Raw genomic sequence first — 20220 nt, 5'->3', positions numbered from 1 at the left:
AGATAAGGCACTGAGGAATGGGAGCAAAGGTCTGAATTTTGCTCCTCTGTTAACGTAGAGCAGAGTCAAAGGCCTAAGACAACTTGGACTTGTTTATGACTTAAAAATAGGTGGTATGAATTTTTTTCCTCTAATGTCATTCTCCAGACTTATCAATAACGTAATTCAAATTAAATATTACAAACACCATAACTGCAGTTCAATTATAGGTGGTGCCTGCACAGCACGTGGTTGTTACACTGCATGATATAAACATTTAAGGTAGTAGGCTCTTACATGTAGAGCAGGTCTGAGTAATGTTGAATAGCAAGGGACTGGATTTAACAGTGCTGTAGGCCACTTCTAGCCCTGTGTCCCTATGACCTGAATTTCAAATTTTAAACATTGGATGTGGATGGCAAAATAACTTGGACAATATACATATATGTACATGTATATGCACATGTACCTATATATATGGCAGAGGGAGAGGGACAAGCAGAGTTATCCATAGGTTTGTGCTTGGCACGCCCTGCCAATAAGCAGTCAGAATCCACACAAAGAAGCAATAAGGAAATTTTAAGGAACAGTTTCTGATCAAAATGTTTTGAAGTTTCACCTCAAAAGTAATAAGCTAAATTGGCATTAAAAAACAGATTTTTGGTTTTAGTTTTCTCAAGCCTTTTTCTTACTAATAATTATGAATTTTTGCCTGGCCTCCTTGTCAGCTTACAAAGCATTAGTTTTTCTGTAATGCCAGTTTCTAGCGTTCTCATTTTTTCTTGGGTTCTTCAATATGTTCTGCCTATCAGTTGTTCCTTGACGTAAATGAAAAATAAAGTGAATGCCTACACCTTAAAATTGTAAGGAGAAGCCTGAAAAAAAAAAACACGCACTTTTTTTTCCTCATAAATTAAACAGAAATAAAGATGAAGCAAACGGATTTCTCAATCTCGTGAAGCAGAAGAGTTGCTCAATCCTGCGGCGTGTAACTGGGTTTTGCGGTTGGCGAGCACCCTGCCTCGCCGCCCTCCGACGCCTCGCACCTCCCTCCTTCCTCCAGCGGGCCTGAGGCAAGTGGGGCGTGGAGCTGCCCACCGCCATCTTAGGGGGCGGCCACCAAGTACGCAGCGGGGCGGGCGGGGCGCTGGCACGTCTGTGCGCCGCCTGCCGCTGGATCCTAAGATGGCGGCGGTGTGCGGCGTGCCTGGCGGCTGTTGGGGAGCGGCGGCTGGCACCGAGCAGGTGATGGCCCCGGGAGCGCCCAGCCCGGCCACAAGGGACGGGTTTCTTCCTTCCCCGCTGCTCCCTGCCCGCTGGGGTGGTGGCCCTGAGGCTCGCTCCGCCAGCCCGGCGGTGGTGAGGCCTGCGAGGCCTGCCTGTGAGGGCTGGCTGCCCTGTTCTTGCTGCCCTCCGGGCCCCCAAAGCCGTGCGGCAGGCGGGTTTGCTCGGCCCCGGCTGGTTTTGCGTGTTGCCTTGTAAGTTGGTGGCGGTTGCTTCTTATGCGGCCGGTGCTTTTTTTTTTTTTTTTTTTTATTAAGCAAGCTGTTAGGGTGATGCTGTGTTTCTTGCGGTTCCTCTTTATGTAACGTTCGCTCTCTTCAGCTTTAGGATATATCTGAAAATCCTGAAGGCACTATTAGGCCCTTGTACGTAGGTAAGCATTACAAGTTTAAGTGTTAACAGTTATCAAAGGGTGTGTATTGATTCTGTTAACTGACGTCTTCATGAGGGAAAGAAATAAGCGTGTTATCTCATGTAAAGTAAATTGGGAGCTTGCTAGCTCTCTATCTGGAAGCCCTTGGTTTATGGGGATGCTATTACTGAAGTGGAAGAGTCTTAACCTGAAGATTTTATGGTTGATATGAAAACTATGAATGTGTGAGTTTCTGGTATGCAAAACTACTTAGAGATATGCCAAAACACACATTACAAAAATTAGTTTCTGAAAAGGAAAGAAATGCAAGCTGTTTGTAGGATCTAGTATAATGCAAGTACAATTGATACCTAAGTTTTGCATGGTGAATACTTACTTTAAAGTTTATGGATACGTCAAGGGTGTAAAGATGAGAATGTTTCTGAATGCTTAGGATTTGGGGGAAGAGTTCTCGATACCTGTGAGTTCTTAGTAAGTAGCTTGGTCTGCTAGTTTTGTGCATAACCTTTTTGCCTACAGAACATGTAACTTGTTTGTTTTAGGAAGAGCTAGTACCTCCATCCTTCAGAATGCCCAACTCCAATGCTAAACTTCGTCGGAGCCCCAGAAGTGGTCAGGAAGCTGGCAGGCGGGAGTTGGTTTCCCGATCTTTGCAGAGTGCTGAGCATTGCCTGGAGGACCAGGATTACGGAACTGCATATGCTCACTATCTTCTGGTACTGAATTTAGCTCCTGAGTTAAAGACCAGTGTCAAAGTAAGTGCTCTTTGATTTTCTCTTGAGGCTACGTAACATGTTCTGTGCCTGTGACTTTTTGTTTGTAATTGATCTTCCTACTCAGTCTTCTAAAAGAAGAAAAATAGTAACAGAGACAGCAACTTGTTTAATGAGTTGTATGTTTCTGTGGGAAGAAAATTGCACTTCTAGTGCAGTATGTGTCAACTAAGTTCAATAAAGATAATCCCTTGTTATTATTGGCTTGTAGTACAGCATAGCATGCAGTAGTATACGTGCTGGCTCTTAGTATAATGTTGCTGGGTGATGATATTCAGTGTGGATATTTGAGAGCTTACTTTAGCTTCTTCAAGTGATAAGTGTTGTCCCAAGTAACTTGGGAAAATACTGAGCATTGCATGCTGCTCCTTAAGGGAAAGAAGTGTGTTCAGGTGCATGTCAGGATGTTTCTGGTAACTATTGTCAACTCAATGGTCTGTGTTTTATTTTCTAGGAAACGTTTCAGTTTACTCTCTTTAAATGGGCAGAAGAACTAGATTCTCTAGCACGGATTCAAGATCTGTTTAACTGTTATGAACAGGCTCTTGAACTGTATCCGAATGATGAAGTGATATGTAATAGTATGGGAGAACATCTTTTCAGGTTTGTAGTGATCTATATTCAGCTTTTGTAAAGCTTACTTTAATATTATATGTTAATAAAGAATACCAAATTCATCAGAGCACATAAAACGTGCCCGAAAGAAATAAATGCAAGCGTTTAATTTTACATAGTTTATGTTGAATGTTGTTTGTTAGCTTAGAAAGTTAAGTACCCAATACTAAAATGTTAGTAGTCACAGCCAGTTATATGTATAAAAGAGCACTTTTGCTGAAGTAAAAGCTTGAAGTAATAGTACTGCTGCCTTCAAGTGTATTTTTAACAATTCATTAAATTACTAAACAGAAACGAGACCATAATTGTTCAGAGTTACTGTGTTTACTGTAATTGTAGTTAACTTACAGTTTTTGAAGTTCATCTTCCATTGTATCCTGTTAGTATGCAAAGGCAGTAATTGTCAGGGATCTGACTAGACTCTGGTCCTTCTTGAGGTCACATATGATAGATCTTTCAAGTGAGGAAGCTGGTTATGTGTACTGTAATGTGTAGGGCTGTTTTTCCTTAAACTGTTTGAGCTTATGCTATTATTTAATACTTAAAGGCATTCTTTTACTGCTTTCTCCAAAACTTGAAACACATGGTGCTTCGCTGTTCCTCTGAATGTTAAGGTCATCTGGAACTTAGGATGGAAAGCATAGGTTCTAGGTCAAAGCAGCTTTGGTTAGGTATACAGTTTTGACTGGTTGCTTATTTTAAGGAGCAACTCGTACAACATTGGTAGCAAAATGTATGCTTTAATGCATTTCATAGGTCTTATTTTTCAGTGCATCTGATTTAAGAATATGCTATAGTTATCTTTAAAAAAAATTGTTTCACAATTTAATTTTAAAATTGCCACTTAACGGAAGCATAGGCAAATCAAAATTTGTTTTTACAGTATGCACAAGTTAAATATGGTGGGACAATTTTGAATTTTTGTGTCATTCTATTGTGACTTCAAAATCTGTGAGACTGCAGATTTGCTGCTGCCATGTGGTTACAGTAAGCTTTCTGTAAAACCTCAGTTGTGTAAAAAAAAAAAAAAGGCAATAGCAGATAAAGACTGCAATTTTTGACTACCTTTGCATTTCCAAGTGATTTGATGTAGAGCTGTAAATATTTTTTTATATCAGTGTTTTTAAAGAGATCTTTCCAACTAGTGTGAAATACTTCCATTGTCCTAAGATCTTTTTATAGACTTGTAGATATTTACAGATAATTGGCAATTGAATGTCTTTCTATTTATTTGTCATTTTTTACTATTAGAATGGGCTTTAGAGATGAAGCAGCTGGATATTTTCACAAAGCAGTGAAGCTTAACCCAGACTTTGCTGATGCAAAGGAGAATTTTTACCGTGTTGCAAACTGGCTTGTGGAACGTTGGCACTTCATCATGCTCAATGATGCCAAGAGGAATCTTACTTACCTAAAAGCAATAGAGAATGCTGTCTGCTCAGGGTGCAAGTCTGTCCTTGATATTGGAACAGGAACAGGAATATTGAGGTATGTCATAAGCACATGTTTAATGTGAACTTATTAGAAACTTTTGTCTAAATTGTGTGCTTATGAAAAAAAGACTTTCATGCTTTGTTGAGACAACTTAAGAAACAAAGCTTTCAGAGGTCATTGAGTCTTGAGGTTATTGTCTAATTGTATTTTTGGAATCAATTTTTGATTTATAGGGAGGGCTTTGTTTACTTCTAATGCTGAGAATTGCTGTATATATTGGAGAATTCATGTTGGCTTTGGAGTTCTAATGTCAAGTATTCTGTCCTAAAATCCTTAGTACTTAGTAATCACTTGATATAGGCAGAAGCTGCTTAATGAAAATGCTGTACTGTAAAGAATGGGCTTAGTATAGCTAGGGAGTATCCTGCTATTGTTGTTGGTAGCATATCAACAGGATATCAATTAATGTGGTATTAGTGTTTACACAAGAAACTACTTCACTTAATGAAAAATGTTTAACCCTTTGAATATGAATCAGCTTTGTAAATTGAACTTCAAAAGACTCAGTATCTTTCCATACTTGACAAGATTTAAACTGGAGGGGGAAAAAGCTCTGATTCTTTTTTCAGTATGTTTGCAAAAAAGGCAGGAGCATCTTCGGTCTACGCCTGCGAGTTATCAAAAACCATGTATGAACTTGCCTGTGATGTGGTGGCAGCAAATAATATGGAAAGAGAGATCAAGCTTCTGCATTTGAAGTCACTTGATATAGAAATTCCAAAGCACATACCTGAAAGGTAAGTTATTGTGCTCTATGGTATTTTAAATTTTGCTCCTAATTCAAGAAAATATACTGTGACCTAAACAGCAAATAACTTTTTGTCTGTGGTACTTAATCATAGCTAATGTGAGGAAGGTTTTATGTTTTTTATAGAGCTGTGCATAAACAATGTTTTTGAGATCACGTGAATTTCTATGGTAAACCAGTGATCTCACAGATTGAGTTGAATGGTTTGGTGGTAGCTTTGGGGCATATGCAATTACACTGCAGCAATAAGAAAAAATAAGCTAGGTTACTACACAGTGAAAGTAATCATTTGACACACTTGTGGCTTGTTTTCTGCAGCTGGTGAATAGGATGGAGGTATGTGATAGGACCTACAAAGGAAGGCTGTTCCTGGGATGTACCACACCCCTGCAGCTCCATGTTAACTCCTGCATTTGTCAGAGAGATCAGAAATGCAAAGTGTCAGCCTGTTCCTCTGAAGGAGTGAGGGGAAAACTTCCTCTCCCTTCTAGTCACTACAGAAAGTGATGCTGTGTTTTGAAGTGGAAAGAAAATGCCATGTGATGTGTGCAGGTTTCTGAGGGTTTAAATGTGGAGTGTTGGTGGTGGATGGGCTAACTGAATGTCAGCACCCTGCCATGGGATAGATCCAAAGGGCATTGAGAGCAGCTTTAGATGCTGGAGTGAAACTCAGTAGAAGAGTGTTGCAACTTGTCCTGTGACAATAGGTTTTTGTGTTTGTGTTGAGCATTATTTTTGTATACATATGTCTTCCCACCTGTCTTGTATAGCAGAGATCCATGTGCTTTGGAAAACTAAATAGCTGAATTTTGCAGTGTTAAGTAATGTATTCTAAAGCAAAATAAGAGCTATAGGCTTCCCAGAGCAGTGGTCACAGCACTGAGCCTAGCACAGTTCAAGAAACATTTGGACAGTGCTCTCAGACATAGGTTTTGATTTTTGGGTGGTCTTGTATGGACCTAGGAATTGGATTTGGTGATCCTTGTGGCTTCCTTCCATGACTTCAAGCTGTCAGTTTGGAATGACTTCTGGCAAATTAAAACTTGATCCAGCATTACGCTGCTCATTATATGTGATTCAGACTTCTTAGGATATTCTACTCCTTCTTGTTCCCTATCCCATTCAAAAAGGGTTCTTCAGGAAGATCTGCAAATTTTTAGCAGGTGGAAATCCTAGGGGATTTTTGTTTTGGCATATGCAAAACACTGGTCTATTGTTCCAGCTCACCACTATTAGGGGTGCAGATTAAACATACAGGAAGGAAATGGTCTGTTTTACTTCTCATTATTAACATTCAATAATGTATCTGTGGTGGTAGTACAGCCTCTCTAATACAAAAGAGCGAAGCTGCCATGGATGAGCATGCCAGTTAAGCCTTGTCTAATTGTGTCAGCTGAGTTGTAGTAACTGCCTATATGCATCCTCTTTAGTGTATCTGATGCGTCACCTGTCAGGAGTAATTTGTTACTCTTCTGGAAATGTTTTATGTCGCATACTTTTTAGTTTAAATCCAAAGGATATTTAGGACTTCAGCATTCATTAGTCTGCATAGTAATTTTATTGCACTTTGATTAAATAGGAATGTTAAAAATCTATAACACATGCACATATATACTCTTGCACAAGGTGAAGATAAATATTCTGCAGCATTGCTGCCTGTGTCTCAGGCTGGAACATCTTATTTGGGTTAGTTTCTTATCTAAAAAGTTACTCTTTTTTAATAAACGCTGACCAAGAAGCTTTATGGTAAACTCTTGCTTGATATTTATCTCTTACCTGCATTTTGATTAACTTGTTAAAAGAATTTAGTTGCCCATCTGTATTGAAACTACAGAACACTTGCAGAAGTTGTGCTTTGATCTCAGATTGGAGTGGCCATTATTTTTTTCTTTAAAAGAATGACCGTTAAAGGACACGCATAATATGCATTATATTTCATGGTGTCTTTTTCCTCCTATCTAGAGTTTCCTTAGTTGTTACAGAAACTGTTGATGCTGGCTTATTTGGAGAAGGGATTGTGGAGAGCTTGATACATGCTTGGGAACATCTACTTTTACAGCCGAAGGTAGGTGACATAGGTATGTGGAAACGTGATTTCTATTTGTGTTCATGCTCAATATAAATTCAGAAATGCATTTGTATGCACATTCACATGTACGAATGAGGAATGTTTTGTGAATACTTCATATTTAAAAATTAGTGTTCTAGGGTTTGGTTCTATGAATGAACTTGACTGAAAAGTAATGAGAGCTGCATGCACTGTACTTCTGTGAGCTGCTGTTCTGAGTAGACAAGTACTTGAATGCATGTTTCCCTGAGGCAGCCTTTCAAGAGCAGCATACAGAGATCACTCTTGATCACTGTTGATTTTTTTCCTTGTAAGTAACATCAAAGGGGTTTGTGTGTATGCGAAAGGCACTAATTCCCTGCAACTCTGCAACCTAGTGATTTTATTTTTGAGATGTTAGCTAGCTAGCAGGAAGACAGACTAGGTTAAGGAAAAAAATGCTAAATTATGATAGAAATTCTTCTCACCATAACACTAGGGAAGAGTTGGTCATCGTTGTATAAATATGCCATGTGCTCTTTATTTTTGCTAACTTTGATCCTTCTTGGAATACTGAACAAATCTACTGGGTATTTTATTTTCTTCTCTTTGTATTTTGTCTTTTAGCTAGTGTATGTTAACTCGTACAAAGTTCTGTCATATTGCTTTGGCTTTTGTTAGGCCTTAAGAAATACAAGGATTTTTGTTGTTGTTTGTTTGGATGCTGCCTTGATTCCAAATAATAAGAATTTTACAAGTCTTATCTGGTTGGAAACCTACATATTCTATTGAACTGAAACTGATGACCTCTAGTGTTAAGTACTGGAATGATGCATGTAAAAAAGGCCCTCAAATGTTTCAGTATACTCTAATAGAACAGTTTAAAACACAATTCAGAGTTACACAGAAAAAGTAGACTGAAAAGTAAAGACAATATGTGGATGTATTAAAATACATATGTAAGAAACAGGTTTAATGCTCAGCTGGAATGAAAAAGACTGGAGATTTTTCCCAGTCACTGAACTTTCTGATGTTTTGACTGTAATCCTGGCATAAACTAGGCTTGGTAGTAATGATATAAATAGGTCTTATTGCATGTTATTCAAATTACAGGCTAAAAATCAAGATGTCAGTACTGAAGACCATGGCAGAGTTATTCCTGCAAGTGCAACAATATTTGGGATGGCAGTGGAATGCAAAGAGATACGTAGACATCATAGGTACGTTTAAAATCTGGCACAGTTTGGACCCGCATTTTTTATCTGGAAAAAGGCCTCGTGACTTACTGAAGACATTTCATTTACTGTTCTCTTTATATTTTGAATGGCTGTCTGTCTCACTGAGGTTTGTTCCCGCTCTCCCCAACACTTCTCTAGGCTCCTTTTTTTCTCCTTCCTGTTTGGATTTTCTGGATCACTTAATTAGAAACTCTTGACTTTCAATAATGCTGAAATATATGCCTTTAACACATCCTAAAGAAACATAATTCCATAGTAGTAAAACTACTTCTCAGCTTCTATATTGAAGATTATTGTATTAACAGTTGGCATTTATCCTTATTGTACCTTCTTTGTAATCTGCTCCATACCTCATTGCTGGATCTAGTGCTTTCAGAAGGTGTGGACAGGATCTTGTAAAGGCATGGTGTTAATAACCCCACCTAGCCTTATCCTTCTGAGCATGTGGCTTTCGTAATGCTGAACTAACATACCATCAGGTTTCTTTGTAGGAACCAGTTCTGGGTGTGTATCAATTATTTTTATAGTTATTCTTGTTTTTATAATCTAAAACAACATTACTGTATGGAGACAGTCTATAAGAGGTTTTGACTTGATGCAATTTGTTTAGGATTACTCTTATTACAGACAAAAAAAAAACCTGCTGACTTATACAGATGTTTTCATGTACTGGAACAGGAAAACAGCTAGGCCACATCAGTGGCTTTCTTCTAATGCAGTACACCTGGACAGTAGCCAGAAAGAAGGCAGAAGTTCCCATAGTAGATGGCCATAGAAGAACCTTCTTGTAAATGGTGAATAACTAATGACTCCTAAAATGTCTTTTGCATTGAAAGATGATAATGACTGTTTCTCCCAAAATATAAATGGGATGAAACTTAATCTATTGTAGCTTTGGATTGTCTAATTAACAGTCCATTCTAATAGTGTAGTTTAAGGTCTGGTGGTTAGTAGAGCTGAAATGATTTCCACAGATTATGTGCTGAGAAGATAAGTCACTCTTAAATTTTCTGTCTTTTAGATTAAGATCCATTTTTTCCTCCAACAGCTATAGTGGTCTTAAGTCAATACCCCTAACAAGTGCTGTTAATCTTTATGTAAAGCACTTCACCTCGTCTCAAATTTAAGCCATCCAGATCTCTTTGGATCCTTCTGATGTACGTTTCCACATTTCCCTGGGTGCCTTCATGGTCTGCATCAAAACCGTGTTTTTTAGAATGTTCTTTTTGAGCAGGATGCCTGATGAAATAGTGTGAAAGCATCTTTCCTCATTCTTCTTTTTTTCACAAAAAGTTTCATACTGATTTATGTTTTATTGTAGCTTTATTATTTTAAAATTATCATTAAAACACTGTTTCTTTAGTATAGCTGATGCTGGTTGTACCCATTACTTGGGTTGTACCCATTACTTGTTTTCTAGAATCACCGTAGGATCTAACTCTACTGATTTTTTTTTTTGATCAGCTTTCTTTTTCTTCTGAAATTATTGCTCTCTTTAAAGCAATTGTTTCAGATTCATGTGAAATACGTTTACTTTCAGAAGAACAAATGAACTGGCAAACCTGTGAGAAGACTGAAGTTCTGCTAAAGATGTATTTAAATTTCCCACAAAACTTTTAAGATGCCAGTGTACTACTGTTTTTTCAAGTTTGAACTAGCTGTCTTTCAAGAGTCATAGCACAAAACAGTAAATCAATATTCTAGGAGAATATTAAGTTTGTTTTATTCTTCTGCTCTGCCTTTAAAAACACTTCGCCAGCCTTGGAATGATTTTTTTGTCAAATTATATGAAATGTTTGTCTTCCCCCACCCCAGAGTGGAAACACAAGAAGTTGCTGGTGTACATCTGCCAAATTCAGTGCAGTTCTTTAGTCCAACATATGCTTTTGCTGGTTCAGAGGAAACTGTTGAACCTTACACCACTGAGAAGCTCAGTCGAATTCCTGGAGGCTACATACCTCTTACAGAACCCTTCCAAGTAATGACAGTGGATTTCAACAATTTGCAGGTAATTATTTTTTTATCTTTTAAAGCTAACCTATTTATAAACGAGACCTATGTCTTTCTTATTTGTTCACCATGTTCAATTCCACAACACTTCACGTGTGCAAAGTTGGCAGTGCTGCCTTGAAATCCTGTGCTGTTTTTGGTATTTGTCTCATTGTGGTAACAATGTGGTTGATCAGATGACAGTCTTCCTTCTTTTGAAGGCAGTAGGTTCTTTGTGTGATGTAGTTTAGTTCCCTAAACCAGTGCACCCTTGGATCAAACAGCCACCAGCATCAGTACAGGAAAGGGGAGGAAGAATGCAGTAGACCTGTCCTGCATGGTTTATGGAGCTGACTTCGTTAATTCCTTTAAAGTTGGAGTCTTCAAAGAAATCTTAAAGACAAAAGAGGATTTTTCTTTTTTTTACATCTTGTACCAAAATGTCTGTAAGTGTTTGGGTGAATGTAAATGGTAGGGAAGATAAAGTAGTTACCATATCCTATTCAATCAGTTTGATTCCACCCTTCAGCTCCTGTGGGCTGTATCTTATGGTATTTCTGTAATACAGCTTTCTAAAAACACAGTAGGCTTTTTGTGTGCATTTTCCACAGAATATCTTTGCGTATACCAAATAGGCCTGAACTATATGGCAAGGATCTCAGCTGCTCACAGCTGAGCATGCTAAAAAATAAATCTGATCTCTGGTGAGTGTGCTTCTTGCTCATTGACCCATGGTGAAGAGTTTGCATTGAAGTGGTGAGTCAGAGCTTAAAATAGATTCTGTTATATAAATGAAATTATTCTTGGCTACTGCTTGGCCAGGAGTTGCAGTGTGCTGAATCAATAGCTCTTCCTAGTTGGCTTCTCTGACATCCTGAAGTTAAAAATGAAATTAGACAAGGCTCTTCAGAATACTACTGGGAGCGATCTCTGTGACCTGATGTTGCTTCTACTTCTAACATCAATAAGAAACTGTTATGTCTGAGAGATGACTACTGTTAAGCCTCTGTCTGCTGGCAGACTTGTAAAGATAATCTTAAGAGTAAAGAACTCTGTAAACCATAGTTCGTATTTCCTCCATTGACATTTCCTGTTACCCTAATCAAGTCTTCCTGTTCTGAAATGGTAAAGATGTAAGTAGAGGTATAGGGAAGAAATGCAGTTAAGTTATTTGGAATAATTAGTTACTATTTGCTGTTACTTTTGTCAGTGGGCAAGTGTGGCAATTTCAACAGTGCTCAGTTACTTTCAAATGGTATTTTTTTCTGTAGTGGCCACTCCTGATGTTTAACATTATGGCTTAAAAAAAAAGGCAAGCAAACGTGTTGAGCTCATATGGGATTTTTTTAAAAAGAAAGTGTGCTGTGCTTATCAGTAGTAGCAGAATTACCAACTAAAGATGGAAGTTTAGATCCAAAATCACTTAGCACTAGGAAGGTAAATTCAAAGATAAATTTTATCAACGTAGCTTTTAAACAACAAGAAGGAATGCTGCATTTATTCTGCTTGTATTAACTACTATTTGAGAGAACTGAGATAAAGACTTAACTCAGTTTGAGAAATGCTGTTGTACTGTATTTTATAGGATGCTTCAAAGATATCAGTAAAGATCAGAAAAGTAATTATAACATGTCAAAACAATAAAAAGGCAGCTGACTTGTGCCAGTCACTTTATTACTGCTGTATTTAACAGCACCAGCTTGGTTCCTCCCAGGCAGGGGAATGAGCTGTGGCTATAATTACAGGCTGCAGACATTTTTACCTAGCCCAGGTACTGTTTGCTGGCAGCAGATCAGTGCCACTGGGAGTGGAAGTGATTGTTTACCTTAGCAGCTGGTAATTGCAGCTGATTGTTCCTTTCAGGCCCTAAAGGAACTGAGCTGTTGCCAACAAAGCACTTTTTTTGAAGAAGTGAGATCTCATCATGAACTTAATTAGTGTGCTGTAACTTTGACATGTGCATTGTTCAGCCATCTCTCAATTGTGAGATGAGAGGTAGACCAACTCTTGGAGAACACAGGCCAAGAACAAAAAAGGAAAAGTAGAACAAGCAGCATATGAGAGCTAGTCGTGTTCTTAGAGTGGAACTTTTTCTTTTTCCTTGTGTATTTTGCTAAGATTGAAATTTAGAGAGCAGTGTTGACATGAGCCATTCAGGAAGCCAATAAATCTGTGTGCAGTGCTGTGACTAAGAGAATCTTTGGTCCATTGCGATCGATAGCCTGTTACTGGTTTGTGCCAGAACTGTCTTATGACATCAGAGCTGGGCCTTCCATGTTTGGCAGTGTTGATAGTAGGAGGTAGTTACTGGGGAAAAGAAAGTGTGCATGAAAGATGACTTAATTCCTGTTAGATATTTAAAACTATTTAGGAAGTACTGGAGAATTCATAACCTGATCTCTTTCCGGAAGATCCTAGTACTTTCCAGTAGTAAAACTGTGTAAACCTAAGCTTTTTACACAAAGGCAATGGCCTAGGTAGCAGAGAGCAAAGCATCCTCAAAGATGTTTGACTTGGTGTGTTTGTAATGATCAGGCTGAACTGCTGAGTGAATTCAGTGCTTACATACAGTATTTCTGGAACTGATTAAATTTAAATGCAGGTTTTAAGCAAAGTATGTGTCTAAGGGTTGGCTGGAGTCCAGTGTAAGAGACACTCCCTTATTTCTCATAAGACAAGCGTTGCCAGCCTAACTCTTTTCCTGCAGTTCCCAGCTTTTAAACACATACATTCTTAGATGCGGGTGTGTGTACATTAATGGCTAATGAATGCAAGTAGGCTGTGTGCCAATAACTGTGCTTTCCTGTGTGAAGAGATCCCCTATGCTAATGAGTACTAATACTGAAAATTGGCATTGTAGCAGCTTGTTAACTTGGGGTTTCTGTTGGGTGCCCTCATGGGCTGGTACAGCAGTTTGAGCAACTTAGTAGTGACTACAGTGAAACCATTTTTGATGTGTGGAAAGGAACTTTCTCACAATTCACTCTCTCCACTCTGGTCAGGAGCTGAAAAGCCTTGCAGATAGAAAGCCGTGGAAGCTCAATCAGCCAGTCACTGAAGGAGGAATGCTAGATGCTGTTGTGGTATGGTTTGTGCTACAGCTTGACGATGAGCATGCTCTATCTACGAGTCCCAGTGAGGAAACTTGCTGGGAACAGGCAGTCTATCCTGTGCAGGGCCTCTCTGGTAAGTCCTGTAGATTTTCTTGTTGCAGTACATTAACTTGTCTTCATTTTGTTCTTGAGCTAATCACTTTATCTCAGAGCCTAGGAAATAGCAGTAATTAGATTAGAAGGTCAATGACAAGTAGCTGTGAGGTGGTTCGTGATCAAGTTTCTGGACTGCAGTGTGCAGCTGCTGCAGCAGGTCTTGCCTGTGGGACTGTGGTGAAGTAGGTAAGGGGCCTTCTTAAGGTCTGAGAGAACAAACACTTCTTTTTTTCTATACTGAATCAAATGCTTCTTGGAGCAACTCCAAAAAGTAAGGTTGCTGACTGACTTTACATAGTCTGGATGTGACATATGAAAGGGAGGTGAGGTAGTAATTGCTACCTGTTTCTGCTACAAAAAGAAAACTGAACACAGCTCACATCCAGTTTGGATACAACTTCATTGGACCAGCTATTCTGCAGTTCTAGTGTCATTTGCAGCAGCTTCTATTCTCTCTTCACCTGTTTTCCATTCACTTGCATGTTTTGATGGACAGCAGAGGCAGCTGTGTCATAGATTGGTTCAGCTGAAATTATAGAAGGAGGAGAGTCTTTTAGCCTACATTGCTGTTGAAAGAAATGCTTGTCAAACTATAGCTATTTTGTTTCGAAATTCTGGTCTGTATCAGATTTTCTTGTCATTTCTTAAAACAGACACAGAGTATCCAAAGACAGTCTTGAACTGTGCTCTGTAAATGCTCTAGTTTATTTTATTTTATGTGAAGTCTGACCTTTTCTAAACTGTAGCTATTGTTTTTAATGTAAATACAAATTCAGCTTTGTCTACAGGAAGTATTAAAATGTAAATATTAATATTTAACACCTTAAAGCCAAAGCAATTTCTCTGGTTTTGTTTAGCTCTGCTGTTGACAGAACATTCACAGTAATACCTGTTTATCACAGAAAGGCTTGTTTTGAGATTTGTCTGATGTGGGACAGCTCGAGGCAAATGTTAACACCAGAGCTAATTTCAGTTAGTGAGTTGCTGAGCTTGGGAGGAACCCCCTCTTTAGAAGGCTGCTGGTTCCAGCCTACAGGGTGTCATGTACCTGAGCTTCTTTGTGCTGTATCTCTCCAAAGACTAAGAAATGCAACTAGAACAATTCTTTTGTATACAGTAGTAACAACTAATAAAAAAAAGAGATAATGCTTTGCTTTTTTATTTTTTGTAGAGTGCTGTATGGCTGCTCCAGTGATAATGTTTGCTGTAAAGTAATTGACATGACTTTTTGTGCTGTTTTGCCAAGATTATTCTGTGAAGGCTGGGGACACTGTGGTGATGGAAGTTTGCTGCCAAGACTGCTACTTGAAGATCCAGAAGATTTCTTTTTCAACTTCAGAGTGTGGGATGGACTGCAGTGACGGAGATGACACGCTGAGTTTGGGCAATGAGGCTGAATTATGTAATGCTCTGGCTGGTCTTCAGACAACTAGCAAACAGGATGGCAAAGGTCAAGTATGTGTGTTGGAATCTACGGAAATAGCTCTGCTGAACAATGCGCCGTACCACAGATGCTTTAAAGCTGCCATGGCCAAGGTTCTGTCATCCTTAAATCCAAGCAAGGACTTGCAGTCCATGGATGTTGATGGACACGGCAGTGGGGGGAACCTCCAAGAAGGTCAAAGCAAGAGCTCCGTAGATGTGGTTCCAGATCCTTTGTACATATTAGATGTATCTGAAGGTTTCTCCATCCTCCCGATTATAGCTGGCAAACTTGGACCAGTTAAAGCCTACAGTTCTATTGAGAAAGAACAGCATCAGGCAGTCCTTAATATAATTTCAGAAGCTAATCATTTCCCTAAGGAAACATTAGAATTTTGGCTTAGCCATTTGGAAGATGAAAATGTGGTACTACAGAGACCCAAATCAGACAAATTGTGGAGTATTATTATTTTGGATGTTATAGAGACATCTGGTTTAATCCAGCAGGAGGTGATGGAAAAGGCTGCAATATCCAGGTACAGTATAAATGGACAAAAGTATTTTCAGGAATCTGTAACTATCTGAAGACTTCAAAAAGTGGTCCTTCTAACTCACAAAATTATTGTGATGCTGCTTCTGTAGAGTAGGAAAGCTTGTTTTCTGAACAAATTGAACTCACTTCAGGAGTAAATTTCCCAGAGTGTCTTTGGTGTCTGACCACTGTATACATGTATCTTTAAAAAGTGTCAAGATCTCACTTTCATAGACTGCTTTATTTTTTGTATGGAAGAACATGATTTGGGCTAGGTGTGTCGTGTTGCTAAATAAATGAGGTAGCTTTTAGCGCAAGGTTTAAAAAAAACACCCAGATTGATGTGCATGTCATGCTGTTGTTGACACAAACTGGTACTGCTGAAAGACAAACTCATAGGGTTAGAACAGCCAGGGAGGCATCAACAGAGCTAGCTCTAATCTGCAGGAAGGGGTGGGAAGGACTGCAGAGCAAGAGAAATAATGTGTGTGTGTAGTGATGAAATGGGTTTATTTCCCCCTTGTGGCACTAGGGAATCTTCTCCATTCATAGTGACTGCAGGATATTTCAGAGGATTTATGTTTGTGACTTTCCAACTTTTGGATAAATCTTTGGATGATTTGAAAGACTATTGCTGTAAAAAAAAAAAAAAATGGAAAATTACTCTTGACTTTTCATGCCAACCAATTTGAATTACAAGTAGCCAAGGAGGAAAACACATACGGTGTACTACTTAGCTGCCGAATTCTTATGCAGAGGTGCCTGCTAGAAGAAAAGGAGCCCTAAAATAGTCTGTATTGAATTGGAGTTGTTTGATATGATGAATGAAAGCATCTGTCACGTTGCTATTCTCAGAAATATGGTGCTCTGTAGCAAGAAACCAGCCTCGGGTGGCTTTTTAGGGGGGAAAAAAGGCTGTCTCCTGTGTTGCTGTTAACTTCAGTAAAAAAAAAAAAAACACTCAAAATTGACTTAAATGCCAACCAGATTTTGTTTCCCTATGTGTATGCCCCTGAACCGGTGCCCCAACAGTAAGTACTTCCTGACTTAAAGGTTTATTAAGCAGTTCTGCCAGTTGTTCAGTATTAGATGCTGGTGCTATGAATAATTCCAGCCACCTTCATCTTGAAATATCACTGTTTCTAATAGTGTCACCGAGGAAAGATTGCTTATTCCTATAGTTCAATATTATGTGACAAGTTGTTTTTTTGGTGTAGTACAGTTGTCTGGTCAGATGGATCAAACTCAAATGCTCATGAGCGCTTGACTTTAGTGGAGGAGCTGGTGTCTCTTTATTAAATGTAGGTAATGTTCTTTCCTTACTGTTGAATTATATGCTTTAGAAGTGTAATCTTTCATTTTACAGATGTTTACTTCACAGTGGAGGGAAGATATTCCCACAGTACGTGTTGGTATATGGGATGCTTGTAGAATCACAGTCTCTATTACTGGAGAGCGCTGTTCAAGGAACAGAACCAACTCTTGGGTTTAATATAGCCCCTTTTATCAACCAGTTCAAGGTATGAAGTTGGTGGATGTCTTCCAAGCACCGTTCTAAAGTTTGCAGGCAGCTGTCTGGCTGTTTAATTTCATTGTAAAATGCAAGAAAACTAAGAGCTGAAACTTCTTCGTTGTGTTTCGATATAAAGAGACACTTTTGTGACCATGCAGGGACTTCGGGATAAAGGAAAACAGGAAGTACTTGGTCTTAGAACTAGCGTGGGAGAAACTTTGAGCAGTGAAAGACAGTGTGACTGTACAGAGCAGTGACCGTGGCTTGAGAAGCGATTAGAAGGGTGCATTTTGGCTGTTTCTTAGAGGTGTTACAATAATTCCTAGAAACTTTTGCATTATAATTTAGTCTTCAACTTTTCACTTTTTAATGGCTATTAACATCTAAAGTTTTGGTATGTACTCCTAGGTACCTGTTCGTGTGTATTTAGATCTCTCTACGTTACCGTGTGTACCTTTGAGTAAGCCAGCAGAACTATTAAGGCTAGATCTCATGAATCCTTTGTTGAACAGCTCCAGCAGAGAAGTGAAGGTGAGTTGTGTGTATGTGTACATTAATGTGTGTGTGTAAGTATATATATATATATATAAAAGTGCACTCAACTGCCATTCTGCAGAACTTCTCAATTATTACTCACCTTGGATGAAAACTTCAATACAGAATTTACTTACCTGCAGATGTCTCTGAAGTATATTGAAATGATTTGAAACTGGTGTTAACTGAGTAATATTTAAAATTTTTTTTTTAGGTACAAATTTGCAAGTCTGGCCAAGTAACTGCAATTCCCTTCTGGTATCACATTCATCTGGATGAAGAGCATAGTTTGAATACATCTGATGAGTTCTCACACTGGAAACAAGCTGCAGTTGTTCTCGATAAGCCCATCCAAGTTCAGGTTGGAGATGAACTTGTGCTTGATGTTCAGCACCATAAAAGCAATATTAGCATTACAGTTAAACAATGAAGAATACCATGTGTAAACTGATTTTGGGTTAATTATACATACATCTACTGTTCATAACATCACTGCTAATTTATATTAAAGTCTAAATTTTATTTGCTGATCAAAAGGCTATTTTATTGCTTTAATAGAGTCGGTAGACTTCCGGGTCTTACTGATGGACTAAAACTTGCACTGCAGGGGTATTTTACCAAGCGTTGAGGGAAGGAACTGTCTACGCCGCATTTAAAAAATCTGATTGCTAGCTATTAGAGCAGCTGTAGAAGGTGGACAGACATCTATCACTGCCACATCATCTGTAGTAAAAGAAGTAAACAGCTGTGCCTGCAAAAGGTAGAGTCCTTGTTTCTCAGACCTTGGTTCTACTTCTCAGTAGTCAAAGCATCCTATTTAAGTGTACTGAGATCTTACCTTTGCAGAAGAGACTGTTACATGTTCCAGATGCAGTAACACAAGTCAGTGTTGCACATAAACAATTGTAAAAAGTCATAATGGAGTGCTGTAGAATAAGTCAAGTTACATAGTAAATGTTATTTAGAGTCCTCCAGAGACTCATTTCTGGCAATACAATGGGCCTAAACTTTTTCTGTTTGAGAAAGCTGATAAAAAATATCAGTCACCACAGCACTTGTGTACTACTCTTGCAGCATTACATTTCACTACACTGCACGTAATGGGTTCCTTCTCTTAAACTTCTGTCCAGATGGAAGACTTAACAAAAGCATTGATTCTATCCCTATAGATATAGGAAGGGCTGTTAGTGAGAGAGCTGCAAGATAGCTCAGTAGCTAAGCTTCTTTACGATGTTAATTGCTGTCCTTCCTGTGTAGAAGACAGGGTGCTGTGATCTGTCTTAACAAGAGCCTATAGAAAGGGACATCTAGAAACACTTTTTTTCTGGAATCTCCTTGCATGCATGATCAGTATGTACCCTCCATTAGGTAAATGTTTTAGGCTAGCTGGTATCAAATTGAGGGACTGAGTAGTCCTGTTGCAGCTGTGGTTGTTCCAGCCTGCAGCTGATGTGTTGCTGTAACAAAGCTCCTCCTAGAAGGGTAGAAGACAGGTCTCCAACTCATTTTAAAAACAGAAGTGATGGTGAAGTCAAGTTTTTTGAAGACAAGGTTAACTGAATACTATTCTTTATCCAAGAGTTACAATCCAAAGCAAAACACAAGTGGAGGAAGACAGAGGCTTGTTATATATCTTTTATTAAAAAAAATGCCCATAATGTCCGTAAAGTCTTAGTTACTGTCTTGCACTTCTACCAATGGTCCTTTTTAGTAAAGGCAGCGCCCAGCAATTAAGGTTAAATAGCTTGTATTGAGTTGTAGGCATCATGGTGCTACAATTACCTTGGAAATGAGGACCAGAGTTAGTAGCTGCAGGATAATTGCAGCAGAGTATGGTTTTATAGAGAATGCTGAAAGCAAAGCCACTAAATATTAGTTGCTGGGCATATTTATTAAATTTTCACCAATTAGAAAGTAAAATTGAAGAAAATTAAGGATATATTCTACCCTTAATCAGTTACAGAAAGTACAGGGCTAAAATAATGTTGCTATGTTTTTAAGTAGTGTTTGAAATAAGTCTTAAAAAATTGCTCTTGCCTTAAGAGCTGAGAACAGATGAGGTATGAAACAAGGGAGGGACAAATACTGTTAATGAAAACAGGGACTACTTCGGAATGAACTGGTTCATGAATGTGATAGCATGTTACAACATAACCTCTTGTAGTAATAGTTTTCAGAAGACAAGACAGGTGTCACAGATTTTTTAAATTCAACAGCAATTGTTAACTGGAAGGTATGACCCTGAAAGCTATTGCATTGAGAAACTAACTTTCCTTCCAGCTAAAATGCAGGAATACTGTGCACCTAACATGGAATAGCTGAGTTTAACATAATTCTGGAAAGCTAAGCAATCTTAATTTTCACAGCAAGTGAACTGCTGTGGAAAAAGTCACTAAGACACTCAACTAGTTACTTTGCTCTCCACATCCCCACCCCATTACCATACCTGGTTATTTATACCTAACAGAAA

At 38.6% G+C, this 20220-nt stretch overlaps 1 protein-coding gene across 6 annotated transcripts; it reads left to right on the top strand.

The window, feature by feature from the left end:
- Nucleotides 1-1080: 1080 nt before the first annotated feature.
- PRMT9 (protein arginine methyltransferase 9) lies at nucleotides 1081-18286 on the top strand. 6 transcript variants are annotated; one of them, XM_048071807.2, is made up of 14 exons: nucleotides 1081-1224; nucleotides 1585-1636; nucleotides 2179-2391; nucleotides 2864-3012; nucleotides 4276-4512; nucleotides 5088-5255; nucleotides 7229-7331; nucleotides 8427-8533; nucleotides 10367-10559; nucleotides 13543-13726; nucleotides 14996-15707; nucleotides 17070-17223; nucleotides 17625-17747; nucleotides 17965-18286. In XM_048071807.2, the coding sequence occupies exons 3-14, from the start codon at nucleotides 2206-2208 to the stop codon at nucleotides 18178-18180; spliced, it is 2532 nt and encodes an 843-aa protein (XP_047927764.1). In that variant the 5' UTR covers nucleotides 1081-1224; nucleotides 1585-1636; nucleotides 2179-2205; the 3' UTR covers nucleotides 18181-18286. The 6 variants fall into 6 exon arrangements, 5 of the variants coding, with proteins under 5 accessions (XP_047927764.1, XP_047927763.1, XP_047927766.1 ...); XM_048071808.2 differs by lacking the exon at nucleotides 1081-1224 and adding an exon at nucleotides 1237-1457; XM_048071806.2 differs by lacking the exon at nucleotides 1585-1636 and having other exon boundaries at nucleotides 1115-1224.
- Nucleotides 18287-20220: the final 1934 nt, after the last annotated feature.

This window comes from Anser cygnoides, chromosome 4 (assembly GCF_040182565.1).
Source record: "Anser cygnoides isolate HZ-2024a breed goose chromosome 4, Taihu_goose_T2T_genome, whole genome shotgun sequence".
NCBI classification, from domain to species: Eukaryota; Metazoa; Chordata; class Aves; order Anseriformes; family Anatidae; genus Anser; species Anser cygnoides.
The sequence above is the reverse complement of the archived record's forward strand: the minus strand, read 5'-3'. Positions and strand labels throughout refer to the sequence as shown.